Source organism: Lissotriton vulgaris, chromosome 4_1 (assembly GCF_964263255.1).
Source record: "Lissotriton vulgaris chromosome 4_1, aLisVul1.2, whole genome shotgun sequence".
Classification (NCBI taxonomy): Eukaryota; Metazoa; Chordata; class Amphibia; order Caudata; family Salamandridae; genus Lissotriton; species Lissotriton vulgaris.
This window is the reverse complement of record NC_141691.1, coordinates 1,752,919,008-1,752,944,542: the sequence shown is the minus strand read 5'-3', so window position 1 is coordinate 1,752,944,542 and position 25,535 is coordinate 1,752,919,008. Positions and strand designations below refer to the sequence as shown.

General features: G+C 46.1%; 1 protein-coding gene and 1 pseudogene across 1 annotated transcript in view; one reads left to right on the top strand and one right to left on the bottom strand.

Moving 5' to 3' along the window:
• The window catches only part of RNF19A (ring finger protein 19A, RBR E3 ubiquitin protein ligase), a 461,423-nt gene extending 436,747 nt beyond the window's left edge, over positions 1 to 24,676 (top strand). Inside the window, exon 11 of the mRNA XM_086966057.1 lies at positions 22,164 to 24,676. Coding sequence (XP_086822183.1) covers positions 22,164 to 22,854 — 691 coding nt within the window. The 3' untranslated portion in view covers positions 22,855 to 24,676. The remainder of the gene's footprint in view (positions 1 to 22,163) is intronic.
• On the bottom strand, positions 16,191 to 17,972 carry LOC147724508 (elongation factor 1-alpha, oocyte form pseudogene; annotated as a pseudogene).
• Positions 24,677 to 25,535: the final 859 nt, after the last annotated feature.

Genomic DNA, 25,535 nt, shown 5'->3' with positions numbered 1-25,535 from the left:
GCGGACAGGATTTCTATCACATTTGTGACAGAGTATCCCATCCGCCAAACTCTAAATCAGGCCCTGAGTAAGCAGATGACCCCCAGAACTAGAATGGGTTTCTCCAGGGCTAGCGGCACGTGCCCCTTTTATGCCCCCCTGCTTATATGAACAATGAGTGTATTTAAATATAGCTATTATTTCATTAATGAATGGTGTATCTTAGCATGTGATTACTGGTTCATTTATGTGGTGGCACCCTGACAAAGCTAGTAGGCAAGCATTATCTATTATGATTACCCCTTATATGTTACTATTGCATCTGTTATAGGTGGTAATGTGATTATGGGTTCAGGGCCCACTAGGGGTGAAATGAAATGTTCGAGGCATATGAGCTGCAGATCGTACACTTAGCAATAGATCGCCACCTTGTGTTGGGCTCGGATTATTGCAGGTTGTTGTCTTCTTGGAAGAAGTCTTTGTAGTCACGAGATAGGTGACTCCTCCCTTGGACAAACTGCGTATGGTCATCGACTCCATCCTCAGATTCTTTTTTTCCGCCACTGGGTTCGGATGAAAGTTTTCCGCTCCGGCTGGAAAAGAATTTTTCAGCAACTTAGAAGCGTGAAACTTTATATAAACATTTTCGACATCACCAGCTACATTCCGGTGCGTCGACGCGGGCCGTTGGGCCTATCGGCGCCGTACGGCCTACGCCTCATGCACAGAAGTCCATTCAAGAGATGCCCGGTATGTCGAGCAAAATTCCCTCATAGCGACCATCACGAGGTCTGCAACCTCTGTCTATCGCCGGAACACGACAAGTCGACCTGCACAGCCTGTTCCATCCTTCCGATCGACGAAGACCATTCGGGATCGGAAGGCCCATCGACACGAAATGAGATCAGCGCCAGCACCGGAGGCCATCTTTGAGGAGAAGATCGTCGGAGAGGACGTCTCCGGGGACGAGGATCCACTCGAAGATATCTCCGAGGACGAGGCTCCACTCGTCGCCGAGGAAGACTCGCCTGATCTCCAGATCATATCGGGGGCAGAGGACTGGGACTACTCGATTCCATATCGACAGCCTGTGAGTACCCCTGCCCCTGCACAACATACACTACCCAAGCCAAAGGCAGTGGTCGGCACTTCGCCCATGGGGCCCAGTCAAGACCGAAATCTACCCTCTGACTCCCCGCCCTCGGGCTCGGCTCCGAGAAAAAAGACTACGCCTTCCGGTGCCTCAGCACCAAAAATACAACATGTGCCAATTCCACCTCCTCCATTGGCACCGAAACATCCTTCGACACCGAAGGACTCTTCGACACCGAAGCCAAAACGCCCTTCGGTGCCCAAAGACCCTTCGGCACCCACACCAAAAGATACATCAGCGCCGAAGCCAAAAACTGTACCGGATCCGAAAGCTTCGACTCCGAAACCTTCCGGCTCCAAAAATAAAGATGGAAAGCCAGAGTCCGGCGCCGCAGGCCCAACGAAACCTGTCTCCACGCCGAAATCTCGAACATCGGTACCAAAGACTCCAAGGCCTGACACAGAGACGCCTAAACCCTCTAACAAGCCTACAAAGCCGAAACCACCTTCGGCACCGAAGAATTTGCTCGATAACTCCTCCTAAAGCAAAGAACACTAAACAACCACTATCAGCACCGAAAAAATCGACGACGAAAAAGACTGCAGAAGAGGAAGAACTGTTTAGACCAGATCCTAAAGAGAAAAAGGTCTATATCAACCCAAAAACTGGACATGTGGAAGCATTTCCTTACAAGAAAATACCAGCAGACACACCACTTCTACCTGTGGTTCCTGCCAAAAAGAAGGATTGTGCAACTTCTCCAATGCACCCTTGCTGTCCTTCACCTACTTCCTCTCCTATCCCTCCTTATATTGAACCTATAGCTTCTCCTGTTCAATCTCCTGCATCATCACACCACACTGACGAGGAGTATGATTTAGGTGGGGGAATGATGTACTAGAGCCACATGCATACCCTTTAGATGAGGATGTCAATCCAGAATATCCTAAGCATGACGACATATATGGTTTTCCACCACACAGTGTGCCAGACATTCCCGATCCTCAGTACTACCCAACAAAACTTTCCCCTCCAGAAGATAGTATTGGGTTTAATCATCTCTTAAATAGAGCTGCCCTTTACCATGAAGTTCCAATGAACTCTGATGCCATTGATGAGGATTTTTTACTGGACACTTTTGAGCAGTCACAAAGGTCTACACAAATACTACCCATGATCACAGGAGTGATTAAACATGCTCCAGACATATTTAAAGACCCGGTACGATGTAGGGTGTTCAATCCCAGAATAGAAAAAAGTATAGACCAGCACCATTGGATCCAGTCTATATTAAGGGACATCTGCCACTAGAGTCTTTGGTAGTGTCTAATACACGTAAAAGAGCCAATTCCCAGACCTCTGGTGACACGCCCCGCCTGACAAAGAATCTAAAGTTATTGATGCATCAGGGAAACGGATTGCTGCGCAGGCAACAAACATATGGAGCATAGCAAACACACCTTACTCTCACACTATGACAGGGCTCACTACGACCAACTAGAAAAACTCATGGAGCACCTCCCAGATCAATTCAAAGATCATGCAGCAGAGCTCTTAAAAGAAGGCAAATGAATATCCAATGCCTCAATTAAATGTGCACTAGATGTAGCTGACACAGCATCCAGAGCAGTCAACACTAGTGATATACTCAGACGTCATGCGTGGTTACGCATTTCAGGTTTCAAACCAGAGGTTCAGACTACCATCCAGAACCAGTTGTTCGGGCCGGAAGTAGACAACACACTAGAAAAGACAAAGAAAGACACGGACACAGCTAAGTCTATGGGTGCATTACAATCCACACAGACTAGAAGTTCTTTTCGCCGCTCCTTTTATAGAGGAGGCTCCAAGCAGTCCGGCACAGACACAACATAATCTTTTAAGACGCACTCACAGACCTCCTCTAACAAAGGCTACTTTAGAGGAGAATACAGAGGCAACAGTAATAAGGGAAGAGGTAGAGGTAATAACAACAACCGCTCCGCTTCCACTCCCAAACAGTGACTCCCCTCTGCCTCCCCTACAGCATTCCACTCCTGTGGGGGGCAGATTATCACAGTTCCTACCTGTCTGGAATTCCATTACAACAGACAGGTGGGTAAGACAGATTATCCAACATGGCTACTGCCTAGAACTCACAGCAACCCCCCCAAACATACCACCCAGGCAGCGTCCAATGTCCACAGAACGTATAACTCTTCTTCAACAGGAAGTTCTAGCACTTCTACAAAAGGATGCTATTCAAGTAGTTCCTTTAGAGGAACGGGGAACAGGAGTTTACTCCCTGTACTTCCTAATTCCCAAAAAGGACGGGACACTAAGACCAATTCTCGACCTCAGGCCCCTCAACCATTACATACAATCAGATCATTTTCACATGATCACTCTACAACAAGTACTCCCACTACTACAACAGGGAGACTTTCTATCAACACTAGACCTAAAGGATGCCTATTTTCATGTTCCTATACATCCTGCGCACAGGAAGTATCTAAGGTTTGTCATACAAGGACAGCACTATGAGTTCTAAGTCCTTCCATTCGGGGTCACAACCGCACCACGAGTGTTTACAAAGTGCTTAGTAGTAGTAGCAGCACAACTCAGAAGACAACAGATACATGTCTTCCCTTACCTCGACGATTGGCTCATAAAAGCAAAATCGTTCAACCAGTGTGTACAACACACAAAACAAACAATTTAGAAATTGCACGACTTAGGGTTTACAATAAACTTCACCAAGTCGCACCTAGAGCCTTCAGACCCCCAGGACCATGCACACAATTCAGCGAAGACATCGCCGACTTCATCAGGCCGCACGCCCTCCTCTCCACTGACTACATCCTCCTCGGGGACCTCAACTTCCACCTGGAGAACAACAACGACCGCAACACCACCACCCTGCTGGACAACCTCGCCAACCTCGGTCTCAAGCAGCTGGTGACCACCCCCACTCACTACGCCGGACACAAACTCGACCCTGTGTTCTCATCCAGCAAGGACATCACCTTCAGTCACGCCACCGGACTCCACTGGACGGACCACAGCTGCATCCACTTCAGCTTCAGAAGGACCACGATCCACCACCACCACCATCAGGTGGCACGCAGAAGCTGGAACAAGATTACAGCCGACCAGCTCACGAACTCCCTGAGCATGAACCCTCCCACCAGCGCAACTAACCCAAGCCAGGCGGCCACCAACCTCACGAAGTGGATCAGCAACTGCGCAGATGACCTCGCTCCTCTGAAGACCCCGCCTAGCAGACCCGGCAGCAAGAAAGCCCCATGGTTCACCGGCTAACTCAAGAGCTCCAAGAAGAACTGCCGAGCACTCGAGAAAGCCTGGCGCAGAGACCAAACACCGAACAACATGACTGCCCTCAAGCTCGCCACCCGAAAACACCACCAACTGATCCACGCCACCAAGAAAACTGCATTCAAGGAACGACTGGACAACAACGCACACAACAGCAAGGAACTCTTCAACATCGTTAAGGAGCTCTCCAACCCCAACGCCGGAAACAACGACATCACCCCTTCGCAAGACCTCTGCAACTCCCTCGCCTCCTGCTTCCACAACAAGATCGCGGACATACACAACAGCTTCAGCACTCAACCGACGCACGCCACGACTGAACCACCGCACCCACCACCACCACCCTCCGCGCCTGGACCCCGATCAGCACCGAAGACACCATCCACACGATGAACTCCATCCACTCCGGATCTCCGACCGACCCCTGCCCTCACCACGTCTTCAACAAGGCCGACGCTGTCATCGCACCCCACCTGCGGGACATCATCAACACCTCCTTCAACACCGCTACCTTCCCGAATAGTTGGAAGCACGCCGAACTTAGCGCTCTACTAAAGAAGCCATCAGCTGACCCCACCGACCTCAAGAACTACCGCCCCATCTCGCTGCTCCCGTTTCCTGCAAAAGTCATCGAGAAGACCGTCAACAAGCAGCTGGCCGCCTTCCTCGAGACGAACGGATCCCTCGACCTCTCGCAGTCTGGCTTCCGGGCCAACCACAGCACCGAGACCGCCCTGATCGCAGCCACCAATGACATCCGAGCCCTGCTCGACAACGGAGAAACAGCGGCCCTCATCCTCCTAGATCTCTCCGCGGCCTTCAACACTGTCTGCCACCGTACCCTAGTGCGGCGCCTCAGCAGCGTCGGAATCCAGGAGAAGGCACTGGAATGGATCATCTTGTTCCTCGCCGGAAGGACACAGAGAGTCCGCCTCCCCCCGTTCAGATCAGAAGCCACCGAAGTCATCTGCGGCGCTCCCCAAGGCTCCTCGCTCAGCCCAACCCTCTTCAACGTCTACGCCACCACAACCTCAACATCATCTCCTACGCCGACGACACCCAGCTGATCCTCTCCCTCACCAACGACCCCGCCACGGCCAGAGCCAACCTACACGAAGGGATGACAGACGTAGCCAAGTGGATGATGAACAGCCGCCTGAAACTGAATTCGGACAAGACGGAAGTCCTCATCCTGGGATCTTCACCCTCCGCCTGGGACGACTCCTGGTGGCCCCCCGCCCTGGGCAACGCACCCAAACCAACAGACCACGCACGCAACCTGGGCTTCATCCTGGACTCCTCCCTCTCCATGACCAGACAAGTCAACGCCGTCTCCTCGTCGTGCTTCAACATCCTGCGCATGCTACGTAAGATCTTCCGGTGGATCCCCACCGAGACCAGGAAGACGGTCACCCAGGCCCTCGTCACCAGCCATCTGGACTACGGCAACTCCCTCTACGCCGGAACCACCGCCAAACTCCAGAAGAGACTCCAGCGGATTCAGAACGCCTCTGCACGACTCATCCTGGACATCCCCCGACGCAACCACATCTCCGGACACCTGAGAGATCTGCACTGGCTCCCGGTCAACAAGAGAATCAATTTCCGTCTCCTCACCCACGCACGCAAAGCCCTACACAACCAAGGCCCAGGATACCTCAACAGCCGCCTCAACTTCTACGCCCCCACACGCCAGCTCCGATCGACCGACCACGCCCTCGCCTCCGTCCCCCGCATCCGAAGAGCCACCACAGGAGGAAGGTCCTTCTCCTACCTGGCCGCCAAGACTTGGAACTCCCTCCCGACCCACCTCCGCCTGACCCAGGACCACCTTGCCTTCAGGAAGCAGACCTGGCTGTTCGAGCAGTAGCGGACCCCCCCTCCCCTAGCGCCTTGAGACCCTCCGGGTGAGTAGTGCACTATATAAATGCTTTGATTGATTGATTCGCACGTTCATCAATATCTAGGAGCTACCATAGACACATCTACAGCTCTAGCGTATCCCAGTCAAGCCAGGATACAGAGCATTCAGACCTTAGTCTCCCTTTTTCAACACCAGCAGTCTCTCCAAGCGAGAGTGTTCATGAGACTAATAGGCATGATGGCTTCTTGCATCTTCATAGTTCCTCACGAAAGACTGCAAATGCGCCCATTACAAGAATGTCCAGCACAACAGTGGAATCAGGCTCAAGGTCAGCTCACAGACCTGGTGTTGGTAGACAGCCATACATATCGCTCTCTGCAATGGTGGAACACCAAAAATTTAACAAAGGAACGGCTGTTCCTAGATCCTGTTCCACAGATCGTGCTCACACCAGATGCATCCCTCACAGGATGGGGAGCCCATCTCTTGCATTATACTACACAAGGCCAATTGAACAACCAACAGAGACAGTTCCACATCAACCATCTAGAGCAGCTAGCAATTTTTCTAGCACTCAAAATGTTTCAGGTACAAGTACGAAACAAAGCTGTCCTAATCCCGACTGACTATATGACAGCTATGTATTATATACAAAAACAGGGGGGGGGGACCCACTCTGCAACTGTCCCAACTTGCACAGAACATTTGGAGATGGGCCATTCCTCAAAACATACACCTGACAGTAGAACACCTTCCAGGAATTCACAATCAGATAGCAGATCTGTTGAGTCGTCAGTCACAACAGATTCACGAATGGGAGATACACCTACAAGTACTTCAAACATTCTTCCAAAGGTGGGGGGCATCCACAGATAGATCTGTTTGCCACCCACGAAAATGCAAAATGCCCAACCTTCGCCGCCAGGTTTCCACACCCTCGGTCGGAGGGGAATGCGATATGGATGAACTGGTCACGCAGATTTGCGTACGCTTTCCCGCCTCTCCCACTAGTAGTATGCAAACTCAGACAACAGTCTCTCAAACTAACACTAGTGGCTCCCACATGGGCACGTCAGCCGTGGTTCACCACAATACTAGATCTCTCACTGGTTCCACATCAGAAATTACGGCTCACGCCATCCCTGTTAACACAGAACCATGGAGAAATAAGACACCCAGAACCAAGCCAACTGAATTTGGCGATCTGGCTCCTGAAGTCTTAGAGTTCAGTTACTTAAACCTACCACCAGACTGTATGAACATAATTAATGAAACTAGAAGACCCACTACCAGAGCATGTTATGCCGCTAAGTGGAAAAGATTTGCAATATATTGTAACAATAATCACATTGATCCACTGGATGTTTTCATCCAAAATATTATGTTCGAGTCATGTGGGATGCTGAATTCATATCTGTGCATAGATCGCCGCCTAGTGTTGGGTCCGGATGATTGCACATTGTTGTCCTGGAAGAGTCTTCGAAGTATCACGAGATAGGTGGCTCCTCCCCCGGACTACAGTGCGCATGGGCATCCTCAGATTGTTTTTTTCCGCCATTGGGTTCGGATGTACTTTTCTTTACTCAAGTTCGGAAACTTTTCTAAAGGCCAAAAGGCCTTCGGGGTCGTCGGTATTGTTATTTCGATCGGTGCCAAGTTATTGTTCAAATTATTCTACAGCAAGACGTCGAAGAGAGCTGCGTGGCCTTTTCGACACCAGAGGCCCGATCGTCGATGGAACGGAGCCCGTTCAAACGATGCCCCCTTTATAACTCTAAGTACCCGCACATCGATGTACACCCAGTGTGCAACAATTGCTTATCACTGGAGCACAATAAGGACAATTGTCTAGCTTGTGCTCGATTCAGGTCGAAGAAGACGCTTAGGCTCCGACGCGCAGCGAGGCAGACGATGGTGAAGCCAGCGCCCGACCCTGTGAATATCTTCGATGAAGACGACGATGAGGCCGTCAAGACTGAGGATCCAGAACAGCAGTCGGATCCCGGTTCGGAGCATGGCTCCACCTATTATGAAGACGACGAAGAGGACGTTGGCGATGAAAACGTTGTTGAGGTAAGGGACGACGTATCAACTATCGGAGCCGTAGGTGACGACTCAAGCGATGTACCAGGCCCGACAGTGGTTACGGGTCCTAAAACAGACACTGAAAGGCTTCCAAGGGCTCAGATCGAGGCATCGCCAGAAGGCCTTAGCCAAGATCACGACGAACATTCTATAGCCCCGCGTCTCGGCCCGGCTAAGAATATATCAAACGAGCCATCGGTCGAACTACTTAAAGCGAAACCGAAAGCCATCGAGCCGAAAACAAAACCGAAACTGCTGAAGACAGTCTTCGAGTCGAAGGGTTCGAAGCCATCAGAATCGGCGACGAAAAAAAGTGTTGACGCCCCTGCAGGGTCATAAACAAAGGGTGTCAAGCCGAAGGTCGTGCGCTGAAATCCATCACTAAAGTCAACAAGGTCGACGGACAGCGGTACAAACAAAGGACTCGAGTCTCGGAAGGTTCTCGATCCGAAGCAACGAGTCGTTAAGCCACAGCTCGTCAAAGGCCTCGAGCAAAAAACCAAAAGCGGCTCGAAGGAGCATGTCGAGTCGAGGCAGAAGAGCGCGCCTCCCACGCAACAGGCGCCGAAGTCGACGCAAAGCCAAAAACACTTTGGCGAAAAGGCAAAGTCGGTCGACCTACATCGACGCCGGCCCCGAAGAAGGTCAGTCTGTCTAAAGACACTATGCCACCAATAAAATTCGGACTGCCCCCTACTGCACGCCCTAAGGCGCTCGATCCGAAACCCGGAATCGAACCACCCAAGCAGGTGTCAATGGGAAAGAGGAGCCATTCTCTAGAAGAGGACATTGTGTACCAAGAGCCCTCCTATGATGAGCAGTCAAGCTACAGATCGACTCCGACTCTGGCAGGCTTACTATTTATCAAAGGAAAATCATATCTGAAAATCCTCTTGAATCATATAAAATCCCACTCAAAAAGAAAAGAGATTCTTCTACATCGCCTGTCCTTTTTGAGCCTTTAAGGTACCATGGCCAAGACACTTCTGCATACTCACCCACACGTTCTAATGAAGATATGGAGTATGACTATAATGAACAATATATTTACCCTGCGGACACGGATCAGGATGACCAGACTCAAGCCTGGACAGACCCTGTTGACCCGGGGGAGTCGCAAACTATTCCTGACACTCCTGCTTATCCTATCAAAACTTCGCCAACAGAGGATACAGCTGCGTTTAACGCATTAATTGAAAGGGCAGCACAAAATCATGATGTGGAAATGCATGCTGACCCAATTGAAGAGGACTTCATATTTGACACTTTCTCCACTTCAGAGAAATCAGTTAAGACATTGCCAATGCTAGACATTTTCTAAGAAACCACAAGAGCAAGGGTCAAAAATCCCAGAATTGAAAGAAAATACAGGCCACGTCTGTGGACCCTACATATATTAAGGGACAGCTGCCATTGGACTCTTTTGTGGTTTCAAATGCTTGTAAGCGTGCCAACTCACAAACTGGTGATACCCCTCCTCCACACAAGGAGTCAAAAATATTGGAAGCTTCTGGAAAAAGAGTATTTGCTCAAGCAGCTAATATCTGGAGAATTTCTAATACACCGGCCCTATTAGCCAGATACGATAGGGCACATTATATGACACACTAGAGCAACTGCTACAACATTTGCCTGATGTCTACAAAGAGGGAGCAGAAACACTAATACAAGAAGGGAAACTCATATCCAACATATCCATTAAATGTGCGCTTGACGCAGCAGACACCGCAGCCAGGGACATTAACACAAGTGTCATGCTCAGGAGGCATGCTTGGTTACGCATCTCTGGGTTCAAACCTGAGATTCAAACCACATTATTGAATCAGCCTGTGAACCCTGATTTTTTTATTTGGTCCTGATGTGGACACAATATTAGAGAAAATTAAAAAAGACACAGACAGCCAAGTCTATGGGTGCCCTGCAGTCATAACAATTCAAAGGAGGCTCCTTTCGTCGCTCCGGTAACAGAGGAGCTACACGAGGCCAGGCATCTCAGCAGACTTCATACAATAAGGAGAGCACGCAAACCACCTATAATAGGAACAATAGAGGTGGATACCTTGGCAATAGCAGCAAAGGCAGAGGACGAGGGAGTAACAACACCAGATCCTCCGCCAATACTAAACAGTGACGTCTTGTCACTGCCCCCAGACCATGTAACACCGGTCGGGGGAAGATTACAACAGTTCCTGCCAGTCTGGGAGAGCATTACCACAGACAGGTGGGTGAGACAGCGTATTCAGTACGGCTATTGTCTAGAGCTAACCTCCACTCCACCCAACATACGCTCAAGACACCGTCCTATGTCCGCAGAGCACATACACTTATTGCAGCAAGAGGTCATCAGCATGCTGCAAAAAGGGGCCCTAGAACTCGTACCTATAGAACAACAGGGTACAGGGGTATACTCGCTGTACTTCTTAATTCCCAAAAAAGACGGGTCTCTCAGGCCAATACTGGACCTCAGGCCCCTAAACCAATACATCTTGTCAGAACATTTTCACATGCTCACATTACAGCAGGTTCTACCACTACTCAGTCAGGGAGATTTCCTCGCAACACTGGACCTAAAAGACGCCTATTTCCACATACCGATACATCCGGCACACAGGAAATATCTCAGGTTTACCATACAGAATCAGCACTACCAGTTCAAAGTTCTGCCTTTCGGGGTCACAACAGCCCCCAGGGTGTTTACCAAGGGCCGAGCGACAGTGGCTGCACACCTACGGAGACAGCATATTCACGTCTACCCATATCTGGACAACTGGCTTATCCAAGCAAAGTCAGCCCAGCAGTGTGCCAGCCACATGTCCCGCACCATTCACCTCCTACACAGCCTCAGATTCTCGTTAAAGTACCCAAAGTCTCATCTTCAACCCGCCCACGTACAACAGTACCTTTGAGCGACAATAAACACTCTGGCAGCAAAGGCACAGCCAAACTCTGCAAGAATCAACAGCATTCAATTACTTATTCAAAAATTCAGGCCTCAACCCTCACTCCCAGCGCGTGTGTTTATGCAGTAGATAGGCATGATGGCCTCCTGCATCTTCATAGTCCCTCACGCGAGCCTACACATGCGTCCGCTTCAGGAGTGCTTAGCACGGCAGTGAAACCAGACTCAAGGGCAATTGAAGGACCTAGTGTTGGTGACCGGTCGTGCATACCACTCTCTGCATTGGTGGAACCCACAAAACCTTTGCAAGGGACGACCGTTCCAAGAGCCTGTACCACAAATAGTGCTTACAACGGACGCATCACTCCTGGGATGGGGAGCGCATGTCCTCCATTACACAGTGCAGGGACTGTGGACGACACAGCAGAAGAAGATGCACATCAACCTGCTGGAACTGATGGCGATCTTCATGGCACTGAAGGCGTTCAAGGTGCATTTGTGCAACAAAATCGTGTTGATCCGGACGGACAACATGACTGCCATGTACTACATACAAAAGCAGTAAGGGACACACTCTCCACAGTTGTCACATCTAGCGCAAAGCACGTGGAAGTGGGCCATTCAGAGGAACATATTCCTCATGGCGGAGCACCTCCCAGGCAGGGACAACCAGATGGCGGATCTGCTCAGCAGACACAGCCACCAAATGCACGAGTGGGAGATTCATCCCTCGGTGCTACAACCGTACTTCCAGCAGTGGGGTCACCCAGACATAGACCTGTTCGCCACCAGGCAAAACGCAAAATGCCAAAGCTTCGCCGCCAGGTTTCCACAGCCGCAGTCTCAGGGCAATGCGATATGGATGAACTGGTCAGGCAGGTTTGCGTACGCTTTTCCCCCAGCCCCGCTCATACCGCTAGTGGCACGCAAACTGCAACAACACTCCATGACACTCATCCTAGTTGCTCCAACGTGGGCGAGGCAACCATGGTACACCACGTTCCTGGAACTTTCCGTGGGGCCTCATCAAAGGTTGCGGCTAACACCCAGTCTTTTAACGCAGAGCCATGGAGACATTCAGCACCCAGATCCGCAACAGTTGAACCTTGCGATCTGGCTCCTGAAGTCATAGAATTTGGTTACCTAAACTTGCCTCCTGACTGTATGAATATTATCAAGCAGGCCAGGAGACCCACCACCAGAGCGTGCTATGCGACGAAGTGGAAACTATTTGTCATTTATTGTACCATTAATGACATAAATCCACTGGGTGCTTCAACTCAAAACATCATATGTTATCTGTTACATTTACACAGATGCAATCTAGCATACAGTTCCATACGTATACATTTAGCTGCAGTGGCAGCTTATCTTCAGAACAGGCAACATCTTTCACTCTTCAAAGTGCCTGCTATTAAGGCTTTCATGGAGGGACTCAAACGAGTGATTCCTCCGCGACACCCACCTTCGCCTGTCTGGAACCTAAACGTGGTCCTCACCAGACTGATGGGACCACCCTTTGAACAACTACACTCGTGCGAAATACAGTTCCTAACGTGGAAAGTGGCTTTTTTAGTGGCGATTACATCACTTCGAAGAGTTAGTGAGCTGCAAGCCCTAACTATTCAGGAGCCATTCATCCAAATTCACGCGAATAGAGTAGTGCTGCGTACAAACCCTAACTTTATGCCAAAGGTGGTGTCCCAATTTCACATCAATCAAACGATAGAACTGCCAGTGTTCTTCCCAAATCCAGATTCAGTGGCAGAAAGAGCTCTACATACACTAGACGTAAAGAGAGCTCTCCTGTACTATATAGACAGAACAAAACTTTTCAGGAAAACTAAGCAACTGTTTGTTGCCTTTTCACCACAGCACAAAGGCAACCCCATTTCCAAGTCGGTATAGCCAGATGGATTGTTAAGTGCATACAGATTTGATATCAGAAAGCTAAATGCACATTAACAGTTCCCCCTCGAGGGCATTCAACACGCAAGTTAGGGGCATCCATGGCTTTCCTTGGAAACATTCCTCTAGAAGACATATGTAGAGCAGCCACATGGACAACCATACATACATTTACCAAACACTACTGTGTAGATGTACACTCCAAACAGCAAGCTGCTTTAGTACAGGCTGTTCTAAAGACTCTATTTCAGACTGCTGCAGCTGGCACAGGTAGCCACCGCTAACAGGGAGACTGCTATACATTCTATGCACAGATATGAATTCAGCAGCCCACATGCCTCGAACGGAATATGCTACTTACCAGTATGCATCTGTTCAGCAGCCCTACATGCCAAGAACAGATGCATACTGGTAAGTAGCATATTCCTTGCTACCTTCTACACCTACAAAGGTCCAATTTGGCTTACTCTTCCATACGCCTGCATCTGGCAGCAATTGCAGCCTATTTACAGAATAGGCAACATCTATCTCTATTTAGAGTGCATGCAATCAAAGCATTTATGGAAGGATTAAAACGAATAATCCCTCCTAGGTTACCACCTGCTCCAGTATGGAACCTAAACGTGGTCCTTACAAGACTTATGGGACCCCCTTTCGAGCCTTTACAAAAGTCGAATTGCAATTCCTAACCTGGAAAACTGCTTTCCTTGTTGCCATCACCTCTCAGAAGAGTTAATGAAATATAAGCATTCACAATCCAAGAGCCATTTTTTCAGATACATCCTAACAAAGTGGTTCTTAGGCCTAATCCTAAATTCCTGCCAAAAGTCATTACCCCTTTTCACCTTAACCAATCAGTAGAGTTACCAGTGTTTTTTCAAAAACCGGACTCTGTTGCAGAAAGGGCTTTACACACCTTAGATGTTAGAAGAGCTCTGTTATACTACACAGACAGGACTAAATCCTTCAGAAAGACAAAACAACTATTTGTATCTTTCTCTCTCACCCACACAAGGGCAATCCAATCTCTAAAGGAGGAATTGCCAGATGGATTGTAAAGTGTATACAAATATGCTATCAAAAAGCTAAACGTACACTAACGGTTCCTCCTAGAGCGCACTCCACTCGCAAACTAGGAGCCTCTATGGCTTTCTTAGGAAATATACCACTAGAGGACTTTTGCAAGGCAGCAACATGGTCTACAATACACACCTTCACTAAACACTGTTGTGTTGATGTGCAAGCCAAGCAGCAAGCTGCAGTAGGCCAAGCTGTCCTTAAAACACTATTTCAGTATGCTGCAACGGATACAATCGACCACCGCTAGGGGAGACACTGCTGCACAATCGATGCTAAGTGTACGATCTGCAGCTCATATGCCTCGAACGGAAAATGCTACTTACCAGTATGCATCTGTTCTTGGCATGTAGAGCTGCAGAGTCGTGCCTGCCCTCCCGCCTCCCTGGGACTTGTATCCGTTCCAGTACTCATCTTACTTAGATGCACACGCATGGACATCCTTTCCCTTTACTTCTACTAACTCCATCATTTCCCATCATGGCGAAAAACAATCTGAGGATGGAGTAGATGACCATGCGCAGTATTGTCCAAGGGAGGAGTCGCCTATCTCGTGACTACAAAGACTTCTTCCAAGAAGACAACAACCTGCAATCATCCGAACCCAGAACCAGGTGGCGATCTATTGCTAAGTGTACGACTCTGCAGCGCTACATGCCAAGAACAGATGCATACTGGTAAGTAGCATTTTCCATAAACGTGTCATCACAGGTACTTACCTCTACCTGATATGTATATGCTATTTAATCTGTAATATTTAGGTGTGTGTGTGTGTGCGTGTAATAAATGTACTTTTGCACTGACTGGATAATAATTGAGTGCTGTTGCGTACCTCGGAATGGAGATTACTAGCCCCCCACCTCTGCTGAGTAGGCCTTGGGACTGCTCTGCTTCGCTACCCTTAGAAGTCAAGCGCTACACTAGAGACTTGGTTACCAGTAAGAAGGCATTAGTGGGCCTATTACTTGTGAAGGACTCACATCCTTCACAATTAATAATAACCCAATATCTTACTGTAACAAATCATGAACTAACTGGAACCAGTATGTTCAATTACTGCCTTTCTTGTTTTAGCTTCAGTAAAGTCCGCAAAAAGCTGGCCATTAACTCAGTCTTGAATGAGGTAGATGTAATACAACACCCTGGACCCACTTATGCATTCATTCTTTAATGGCTGGATGTGGAGGAGAGAAGAAAGTCAGAAGAGTAATAGTCTGGCTTCTATGGAATGCAAAAACTGCCATGGGAAAGAACAATGGGCAGACGTAATTGCTGCCATGTACTCTATTTTTAGACTAAGGAGTTGAACCGGGAAACCATGCATGGGTTTACCGGCCTAAACAATTTATTCAGTTCAGTTTTTAAAATTGATTAACCTCATGACATCCAGCATTCTGATGGAGGCTCTGGTAAAGCAGAAGATGAAGTCCATAGTGGTGGTTGATAACACAGATGCAATGTCAAGGACAAACTGCAGGTCTTGTATATGTGAATCTGAATATTTTCAGGTTTTGAGACAGGGCAATACCATGTTAAACTACCTGAATGAGTACTAACTAAGGGTGGCCACCCTGTGGAGGCTCATTCAGTTGATCTGAATGAGTGGATTTGGTTAGAGGCTCACTTTATTTTGTTTGTGCTCAAATGATCATAGTAACTCTAGCTGCTTTTTATCCATGAATGCAAGTTGGTCATGTACTATTCGCGACAGGCAATATTATTTTTTGTGCCAATATTTTATATACAAATCACAGGTGGGGAATAACTAGAAGTCAAGAAATATTAGAATATCAGAACAAGCGCCCAAATCCAGCATCCTTTTCCTGTGTAGGCTCTTGTGATAGACCCAATTGCTCTGTTACCCAGATCCTGATCAAAGAGTGCAGGTGGTGATCCAAGATGAGAAGATTCTGGGTACCCAGTGTCATAAGGGCAGCAGAGTTTGACTGCTGCTACTTCTTGCCTGGGACCTAGATGACAGACTTGATGACGCCAGCAGCCACTATCTGCCTCATGTTGCGGACAGCAAAACAACAATAAGGAGAATAGTTGGAGAAGCTCTCCACACACATGGATTTGCCTGGAATAATTTCCATGATGGCAGCATCTCCAGTCTTGAGTGCTTTGGAGCCATCTTCGAGCTTCTTATCGGATCCCCTGCCTTTTTGTTTTTTTTTCTTTCTTTCCTTCCGTTCAGCAAATTTCCAGGCAATGTGAAGCAGTGTGGCAGTCAAACACAGAGTGTACCACTAGCTGATCTGGCCTAGGTGATTGAAAATAATGAACAAGGCTTTAAGGCTTCAAGCCTCCATCAGGGGATCGTTTTTGCTGTCACCAGCCACATTCCCTCTTCAGATATCATTCACACACACGTTCTTCACGTTGAAGCCAACATTGTCACAGGAGACCACCTCCACCATCACCTTGTGGTGCATCTCCACTTAATTTACTTCAGTGGTGACGTTACTGGGGCAAAGGCCACCACCGCGCCAGCCTGAAGGATACCGGTTTCCACACAGCCCTGTAGGGGTTTGTTGGTGGGACGGGTATTCGGGTAGGTGGGATGATTGAGTCCAAAGCTACAAGCTAGGTAACCGCACTGACTGCTCTCTCGTTACGATCAACTGTCCAGCCCTTCACCTATGTCATGTTGGTTCTTAGTTCTGGGAAGTTTCTTCCTGTATCAGCCAGAGATTGGCACAGCTGCTGCTGTGGCTGGGTGTTGGATTTCTTCGAGGTGCTTTTGGCTGTAAAGTGGTTTGGTAGAGTTCATCTTGTTCACACAAATGATCAATTGTTTCTCCCCCTCCAACTCCAGGGTGTAGACCAGCAGGGCATGCTCTCTGGTCTATCTGTTCTTGGAAATACCAGATTCAAAATCACCCATGCCGCCAGCGAAAATCAGCACCACACAGTCAGCCTACTTTGTGTCAGTGATCATGTTTTTGATCAAATCAATGATGATGGTGTAATACGTGGCATTCTCAAACTTCCAGCGAGAGATGTCGATGGTGATACTTCGATCCTTCTTTGCCTTTAGCTTGTTCAGCATCCTGGCATACTTGAAAGGTTCTTTGCCCATCTTGGCTTCTCAGACTTATCCATGGTTCCTTTATCAATGCCGCCACACTTGTAGATGACAGAACAAAAAAGAAGGTGGTCAAGGCACTAAAGACCTGAGCCAGTCAGTCTAGTGTACAGTAGTTAGAACAGGATTGTGGTGCTAAGAGCCGGGAACGTGACCTTCCTACGTCCCCCACTAATTGGAAAACCAAACAGAGAGCAGACTGGCTCAGCACACATCTATTTTCATGCACAATTTCAAAAGTTTACATTAGTACGTAGAAATCAATCATTGAAAATTAACACAGCATTTTCCAAATGAGTCAAATAAGTCATATTCTTCCTTTATTATTTTATTCTTTTGTTCATGATTCTTTTGTTAAAAACACAACACAGAATTCATAGCTGACGCGTTTCGTCCTAACTGGACTTCTTCTAGGCTATACAAATACATACAAAACAAACATTAATATATAGTATTAAAAACACAATATTTACAAAATGTTATCAGTGTTAATGTTCAATTATTGATTTCTACGTACTACTGTAAACTTTTGAAATTGGGCATGAAAATAGATGTGTGCTCAGCCAGTCTGCTCCCTACACTTGTAGATGAGGTGGCTGTTGGTGGTGTACTTGCCAGAGTCCACATGGTGGACGATGTTGATGTGGATCCTTTCCTTTCCCATTACAATACAGTACGTTGCTGGTGTCTGCCAGATTGGGCTGCGCCCCTCTCAGGACTGGAGGAACGGCAGGTGGCTGTGCGGAGTGGTGACGAACAATAGTATTGTAATGCACCAAATCCCCAAATGCAGCTGAAAAGGCTCTCTGAAATTGTGCAAGGAGGATGTAATGCTCTGTAATAGCGCTATCCATTTTCACTGAGAGACCCAATGTTCTTACTGAGCTCACACCAGGCTTCAGACATCTTGACCTAAGTGGATTCTCTTTCCGTATGTGATTTAAACGCATTTTGAGATTTTGGTGGCTCTTGGTGACTCTCTAAGCTCATACGTAGCTGATGTTTTGCCAACTTCAGTTTCAGAGTAGGGGTGCTCTGGGAGATTCAGTGCTGATCTTCTGTAGATACTGTTTGTTGTGTGCATTTTTTCCTTTTTTCAATCATAAGTATGATTTTTAATGGATTCATAAAATGTCATATTAGAGTGATTTAAAATGAAACAGAAATGATTTGGTGCATATATTTCCTGCTTAGTAAATGGATGCCAAGTAGGCTACTTGTGTTATTTTTTTTCTTTGTTAAGGAGGCAGGCAGTCGTTTGTAACTGATCCAAGAAGTCTTTCACAGCCCACGGGGTCTTTGAGAGGCTACATTTTATAGGACATGTTCCGTCCTATCAGAAGCTTGATATCACAGTGAAAGCTATGTGAAAAAACTGTTTTACTTTTATATGTCTAGGTGGTTGAATTTATGATACGTACCGGTTATTTGTCGCACACTTTAAAACCAGGCTGTAAACTTTGGTATGTGAGATTCACCTTTTGAATATTCCAGATTGAAGGCTCATTGAATAAAAAGTGTCTCCGACCAGATCGGGCCGATTTGCTGCTTTAAGAATGAATCTCTTGAACATATTGTGTGCGCATGCTAAATGTTATTGCCCACACGGAAAAAATACCTTAAGTCTGGCTTTATTAAAGCAAAATGCAGGACAATACATGAAACGGTTCAAAGTTGCTTTTCCATGAACAAAAGTAAATTTTTGGGAAAATGTATAACATTTCTTTATCTTACGTATTGCTTTTTCTGAATAGTTATTTGTACATTTTAAACTAGCGCTCATAATGATATATCTTGGGAACTTTTTAACTATGAAATTGATGGTTTTAAATAATTTTATGATTGTAACTGATATTTCATTATATTTTATGTTGAGAGGATTTGTATAGCGCGCTTGTCAAACAAGGGGTATCCAGGCACTGGGATAGGTGAATAAGTCGATCGGGCTCCTAGTCAAAAAGCCAGGTCTTTAATTTGTTGTGGAACTCCAGAAGGGATGGGAAGGTCCTGATGTAGTATGGACAATGGTTCCAGGATTTGGTGATGTAGAAAAAGTAGCGTCCCTCCGCCTTGCTCCTGTGGTATTTGCGCAAGCTGGATTGCGGCAGGACGCAGTTTCCTAGTGAGTTGGTGGAGGGTGAGGCGGTGGTTGAAGTAGGCAGGTCTGACGTTGTGCCGAGCATTGTATGCCTCCGTGAGCAGTTTAAAATGGCATAGTTTCTGAATGGTAGCCAGTGTAGCTTTCTGAGGTGGGGTGTGATGTGTGCATTGCGGGGGATGGTGAGGATGAGTCTGACAGTGGCATTTGGAGTGGTCTGGAGTCTATGTAACAGTTGATTTGTGATGCCGACGTAGAGTGCGTAGCCGTAGTCTAGACTGCTGGTAATGAAAGCCTAGATGACTGTGCTTCTGGTGTCAGTGGGAAGCCAATGGAATATTTTTCGGAGCATATATCTATACAATTAACATTTACTTACCTGTAACTAGTGTAAGCTATGGCATTCTGATCCCCATGGGGATTTCTTGGCAGAAGTCCTACACTTTTTTTTCAACTTGTCAGAGACTGTAGGTCCAACCATGAGAATGTATATGATATTGAAGTTTATATTTTTGAGGAAAAGTAATGAGACTTCCTACTAGAGATGCCCCTGGTATCTGTGTTCTTCAAGATTTTGCCTGAATAGGTTTCCTCATATGCTATACAGTGCAGATCTGTGGAACCTAAACTTTTTCTTGGTGCAGATAATAATTCCACTACTTGAACCTGTACACAATTATGTGAAATCCTTCCATAAAGATTGTTTTTCTGGTGGCATTTATGTTAGCCGGTCAGAGTAACCGGATGTATGACGTTACAACGCATACATTTACAACACATTTTTTACAACGCAACATGTCATTAAAAAAAATTTTTTAAAACTACCTTTACAACGCATTCCATTACAACGCATGCTACCTTTAAAACGCATACCGTTACAACGCATACCATTACATTGCACGTATGGTAAATATTGGATAGTGTAGAGGTAAAAATTACTATTCTAACTCCATGGGGTGCAATAGTAGGGTAAGTGTTGGATAGTGTATGGGTACTATGCGTTGTGATGGTATGCGTTGTGATGGTATGCGTTGTGATGGTATGCGTTGTAATGACTGCGTTGTAATGACATGCGTTGTAATGACATGCGTTGTAGTGGTATGCGTTGTAGTGTCATGCGTTGTAATGGTAGCGTTGTAATGGCATGCGATGTAATGGATGTTGCGTTGTAAAAGTTTTGTTGTAATGGTAGTGCGTTGTAAAGGTTGCGTTGTAAAGGTTGTTTCCCGAGTAACCAGTTACAGGCAATGTTGATTATGTTGCTGCATACAGATGTCTTTTTAAAAGTGAAGCCATCTTTCCTTGCCAAGAAGTAACATAATTTAAATATATCTGTTCCATTCTCTGCCTTCTTCAGACTTCCGTATCTATCTATAGTAGATAGAACTAAAAGATGCCTGTTGGTGCATTTCCAGAGCAGGCGAATATAGGATTGGACAAGACCACTTTTTGCCTTCTATCAGAGTGCTTCCGCTGACATAGCTACTACAACGCAGACCGATTCATGATATATGATGTCATACATCAGTAACTGCTCTCCCTCAGCCAGTATGATGGTCTCTGGCAGAATTGAACATTCTCCTAGGGGCTTAGTGACCAATGCTACTTCTTTCAGTGCTGGTCCTTTGCAGGCAATCTGTAAGCCATTCACTAGTTGTTCTCACCAACCTTATGCAAAACACTTGCAGTGGCTTTTCTGCCAGGGCAAAAGCTTTGTTCAAGTATTGGTGCCTTATTTTTCCTAGATAAATAATCAGCAGTGGGTATAGTATCCATTAGGAGAAAACGTGTTTGGACTTTGATAGATACTGTGCTCCCTTTACAGTTTTTTGATCACCTGCTCCCTTCAGAGTCCTTAGGATCTTCTGCCACCCAGCAAGCTTGAAGATTCTGGTAATCGAATTAGTAAGGCATTTCCACTGGTTTACTGTTCTATTTTCACATTTTAATATTGGTGCCAGATGACCTTGACACTAGTATCTCCCCACATGCACCATCCCCTGTTTAAAGCTGTGATGGCTTCAGTTTGGGGAACTACACTTAAAACACTGTGAAGAGGGGGGGAGGGGGAGGGCGATGTTCGTCAAACCAACGTTAATTAAGGTAAGTAGCTTTGTCTTTTGTGTGAGAACTATTCTCCCCTTTAGAATGTGTTTGTTTGGATAAGGCCATTGAAGCAATCTCTGCTTTCTAAAAGCCTGCAAGGCCTTTCATATGTGTAAGTGTTCTGCTGTGATGTAACTTCGAGATAATTATCAAAATGACAAAAGTCATGCTGAGAAATGTTTTTGCTTTTCCTCGAAGGAGCGTGGTAGTAGGAAGGGTGTTAAGAATTAAGCACACAGTTTGGCTGCAGTCCTGCTGCCCTCCTAGTGCACTAGTATTCTGTTCTTTAGGCGACCCATGAGCCAGCGCTCTTGGCGATATAAATGCTTGCCGTTTTTGGTAGGGCTGAGCAACTGACTTGGAAAGCAAGCAGGTCTACCTATGTATGTTCTTAGGTTTCCTGTGGCATCTTCTTTAAGTTGCTTTCCCTTGCCAGGAGAACACTCAGCCGGTAGAAGGGAGAGGGAAGCTGATAGACAAGGATGATTGATAATTCTTACAGATTTTCAGATGGATAAGGTATCTCAATAGCTGGAGAAAAGTTACAATATCTGTCATTTAAAAAAATTGAACTTTCCTTTTCATTTTGCAAGTTGAAACATTTCATTAGTGCATAATAAGCGCTATTAACACATACTCTTCTTTTGGCAGGGAAGGAAGCAGCATGGAGGTGCAAGTGGACATTGAATCAAAGCCTGCAAAGTTCCGGCACAACAGTGGAAGCAGTAGTGTTGATGATGGGAGTGCTCCTTGTCGGGCTAATGCAGGATGCTCTTCATCTTGTATTCCAGACAGCAAATGTAATGCTGCTAAGTGGTCCAAAGAAGCAACAGCAGGCAAGAAATGCAAAGGCAAACTGAGAAAGAAAAGTAGCGTGAAGATTAACGAGACCAGAGAGGACATGGACGCGCAGCTGTTGGAGCAGCAAAGCACAAACTCAAGTGAATTTGACTCGCCTTCCTTAAGTGACAGCATACCATCAGTAGCAGACTCACACTCTAGTCATTTCTCTGAATTTAGCTGCTCTGATATGGAAAGTATGAAGACTTCCTGTAGCCACGGTTCAAATGATTATCACACCCGCTTTGCGACAGTCAGCCCACTCCCTGAAGTAGAAAATGACCGTTTGGAAAATTCTCCACCCCAAAGTGGGATAACTGTGATCGCCACGTCCGGTCTAACCACAGATAGCTCACCTCTGAATTATATTGCAGAAGAAAATACAGTGAGTGAAATCTCACCCGACGTAGAGTTATGTACAGGTGAAACAAAAAAAGAGACAAACAACAACCACTCGCCACAGGCAGTGGGACAGAACACTGGAATCCAGACAGAAATTTAGAACTATAGGTGTGCTGCAGCAGTGCCCTCGCTACTAAAAGAACCCTGCTCTCAGAGGAAAGGTGTGGCTGAATGTCCACCTGTGTGCACCACAGCTGGCGTCCCTAACACTGCGACACAAGTGCATTTAGTTTGGTTCCATCATAGACGGATCTCTTTGTTACAATACAAAACAGTAAACGACTGGCGAATATTGAAAAAACAAGTGCATTATGCAATGTAAAGCTTGTTTCAAAGTTTGTCTTCTCCATGATATGACCTTCGCCTCAACCAATTTCCTGTGCTTGGAATGTGTTTTCAAATGGTACACAAGGTTGAACGGAGTGGTCGACAAGGAGATACATTGACCTGTTCCAGTTGAGTTGTTTCAGAATAGCACGGTTCTTGAAGAAACAGTGGTCATGTTCAGAAGTGGCATACAAAATATGGAACTACCTTTTGGCTGGTTTGTTTTATGTGGTTGTTAAATAATCTGGAAAAAATCTGCCTTACGTTCTCATTCTGTTCGTCAGAGATGCGTTCATTATAAGATTGTCAACCAAGTTGATTGTTCTAACTCTATCTGAAAGTACACAGGTTACAGTCGGGCTTGAGGGATTTTTTTTCTTTTTCAAAAGCAGCTATGTCAACACTCAGCACTAAAGGTACACAGAGCCCTGCTTTTACTAGGTAAAATAGTCTAGTAGACCGCTGAATAATTTAGTTTGTAATTTTATTTAAATTATCATAAAAACTAGTATGTTCATAAACAATGGACAATCGACCCTGGTTGCATTAGACAATGAAGCGCCTTGACAACATTGAGCCGTTGTTTTACTATTTCTTTCATTCCAAACGAAGCAGATATTGTACTCTATGCATCCCAAACGCTTGATATGTCACAGATGTATACTTTGATCAGGGTTTTGGGTATTTTGCACTACATTGACACGGGGAAATCTGGTACTTGTGTAAGAATTACTTCACATAATGGTGAGAGCAGCGGTCGTAATTTTTTTTATAGCTAGCGAAACCTAAAGATGCAGTATATGAGAATTGTAAATTTAAAAAAGAGAAACTGTTTAAATACATTCACCTGACTTTTGGTGCCTTTGAAAAAGGCTCAGTTTTAAGTGCCTGGTTGTTTGGGGATTTCACTGTATCATTTCCTGCAGAATATCCTCTTTGCTTATCTTGGACCATAAAGAGTAGTCCTACCTAATCAAAAGTGTGTGGTGGAAAAGAAATGTGTGCAACACAAAGATATATTAGCCTACCAAAGACTCACTCAGGCTTTAGTGGAAACACTTTTACTTTACACCTAATCACAATAGACTTGCACCTCTTCAGTTACAAACTTAAAGCACAGTGCGGAGCTTTGCACAAGTACACTGGTGGAAACAATAGCAAATGGAATCAGATACGGCTGGCAGCTTTTTTTTTTTAATTTCAACATTTTTTCAGTTTTTGCTTTTCAAGGAGATGCAGTAGCATCACGAACTAAGTTGGTCGAAGCACGTGCACTAGTCAAAAGTACAGTATGTTAAATAATTCAATAAGATGCAAAGCAATGTGGGTATTCAAACTGTTAATATTTTGTCTTCTGTTTCTAGTAAGTATTGCCATAATGGTGCTACTGAAACTTGAACTTGCAAAACATAATGCCACGGCAATCCGTTCTATTCCGTAATCTTTCCTCACCAGTTTTCATTAATACGCTTACAACACTAGTGCCAGATATTTGATGATGCTTGGTATGGTATTTGTATATTTGTTTGCAATCTTGTGTTGCTCAAAAGTATGCGTGTAAACCGCGGACCTGAAATAAACGTACCAGTACTTCATTGTTGTTTTGTACGTTTGTGTTTTTTTAAACCGAAGATGCTTCACACAAAATATCACCATTTTCAAAAAATATTTCTGGAAATGTTAGGCAATCTCCCTCTTGCATGCATGGACCCAGGAGCTCTTTTCATGGATGCTGTTGTCCATTAAAATGTCATACTGGATGTCAGTGTCCATCTGACCTCATAATGAGCAACACCCTGTAAAAGCTTCTCAGTGACTCAGGTTTTTTCCTGGAATTACTTTGGTGACCCTTAACCCCTTCCATGCTGATGACGAACCCCAGCCGTCATGCACTACGGTGCTCGTGTGCTGATGACGGCTGGGGTTCGTCACGGCCCGCCCCTGTTCGTATTGTTTACAGCACACCAGGGGAATCGCGGCTGCATGGAAGGGGTTAAGGAGCAGTTTCAAGCCTGCATTGCACCATCTAATGAGCAAGCAGGGTGGGACGAAGGTGAAGGAAAACGTATTTAAAAAATGCAGCCTGGCAGGCTTACATTGAAAGGTGAGAAAAAGTATGCTGTCTCTTTCAAAGTCCAAGAGCTTCCCCTACCCATGATGCGCTTCACTTGCCGTTACCTCCCAGTCAGATTTTTCCCCGGTTCCTCTGAGCAAGCTCCCGGAGCACATGAGAGGTTTTACATCTCAAGTTTTTCAGGACACGGGGGTATGACAGCAGAATTGTGTTTTTTTCATTTTCACTCAAAATCTTTTACATTCTACTGCTGAGTGAAATAATTTTTTGCTGTTTTCTGACTTAATTTCTCTTAAAAAATAAACTGCCTTCTCTGTTTGAGAAGTGACTCTCCTGTCAAAAGGAAAAGGTGGTCTCTGACCCCCACCACAAAGTTTGCG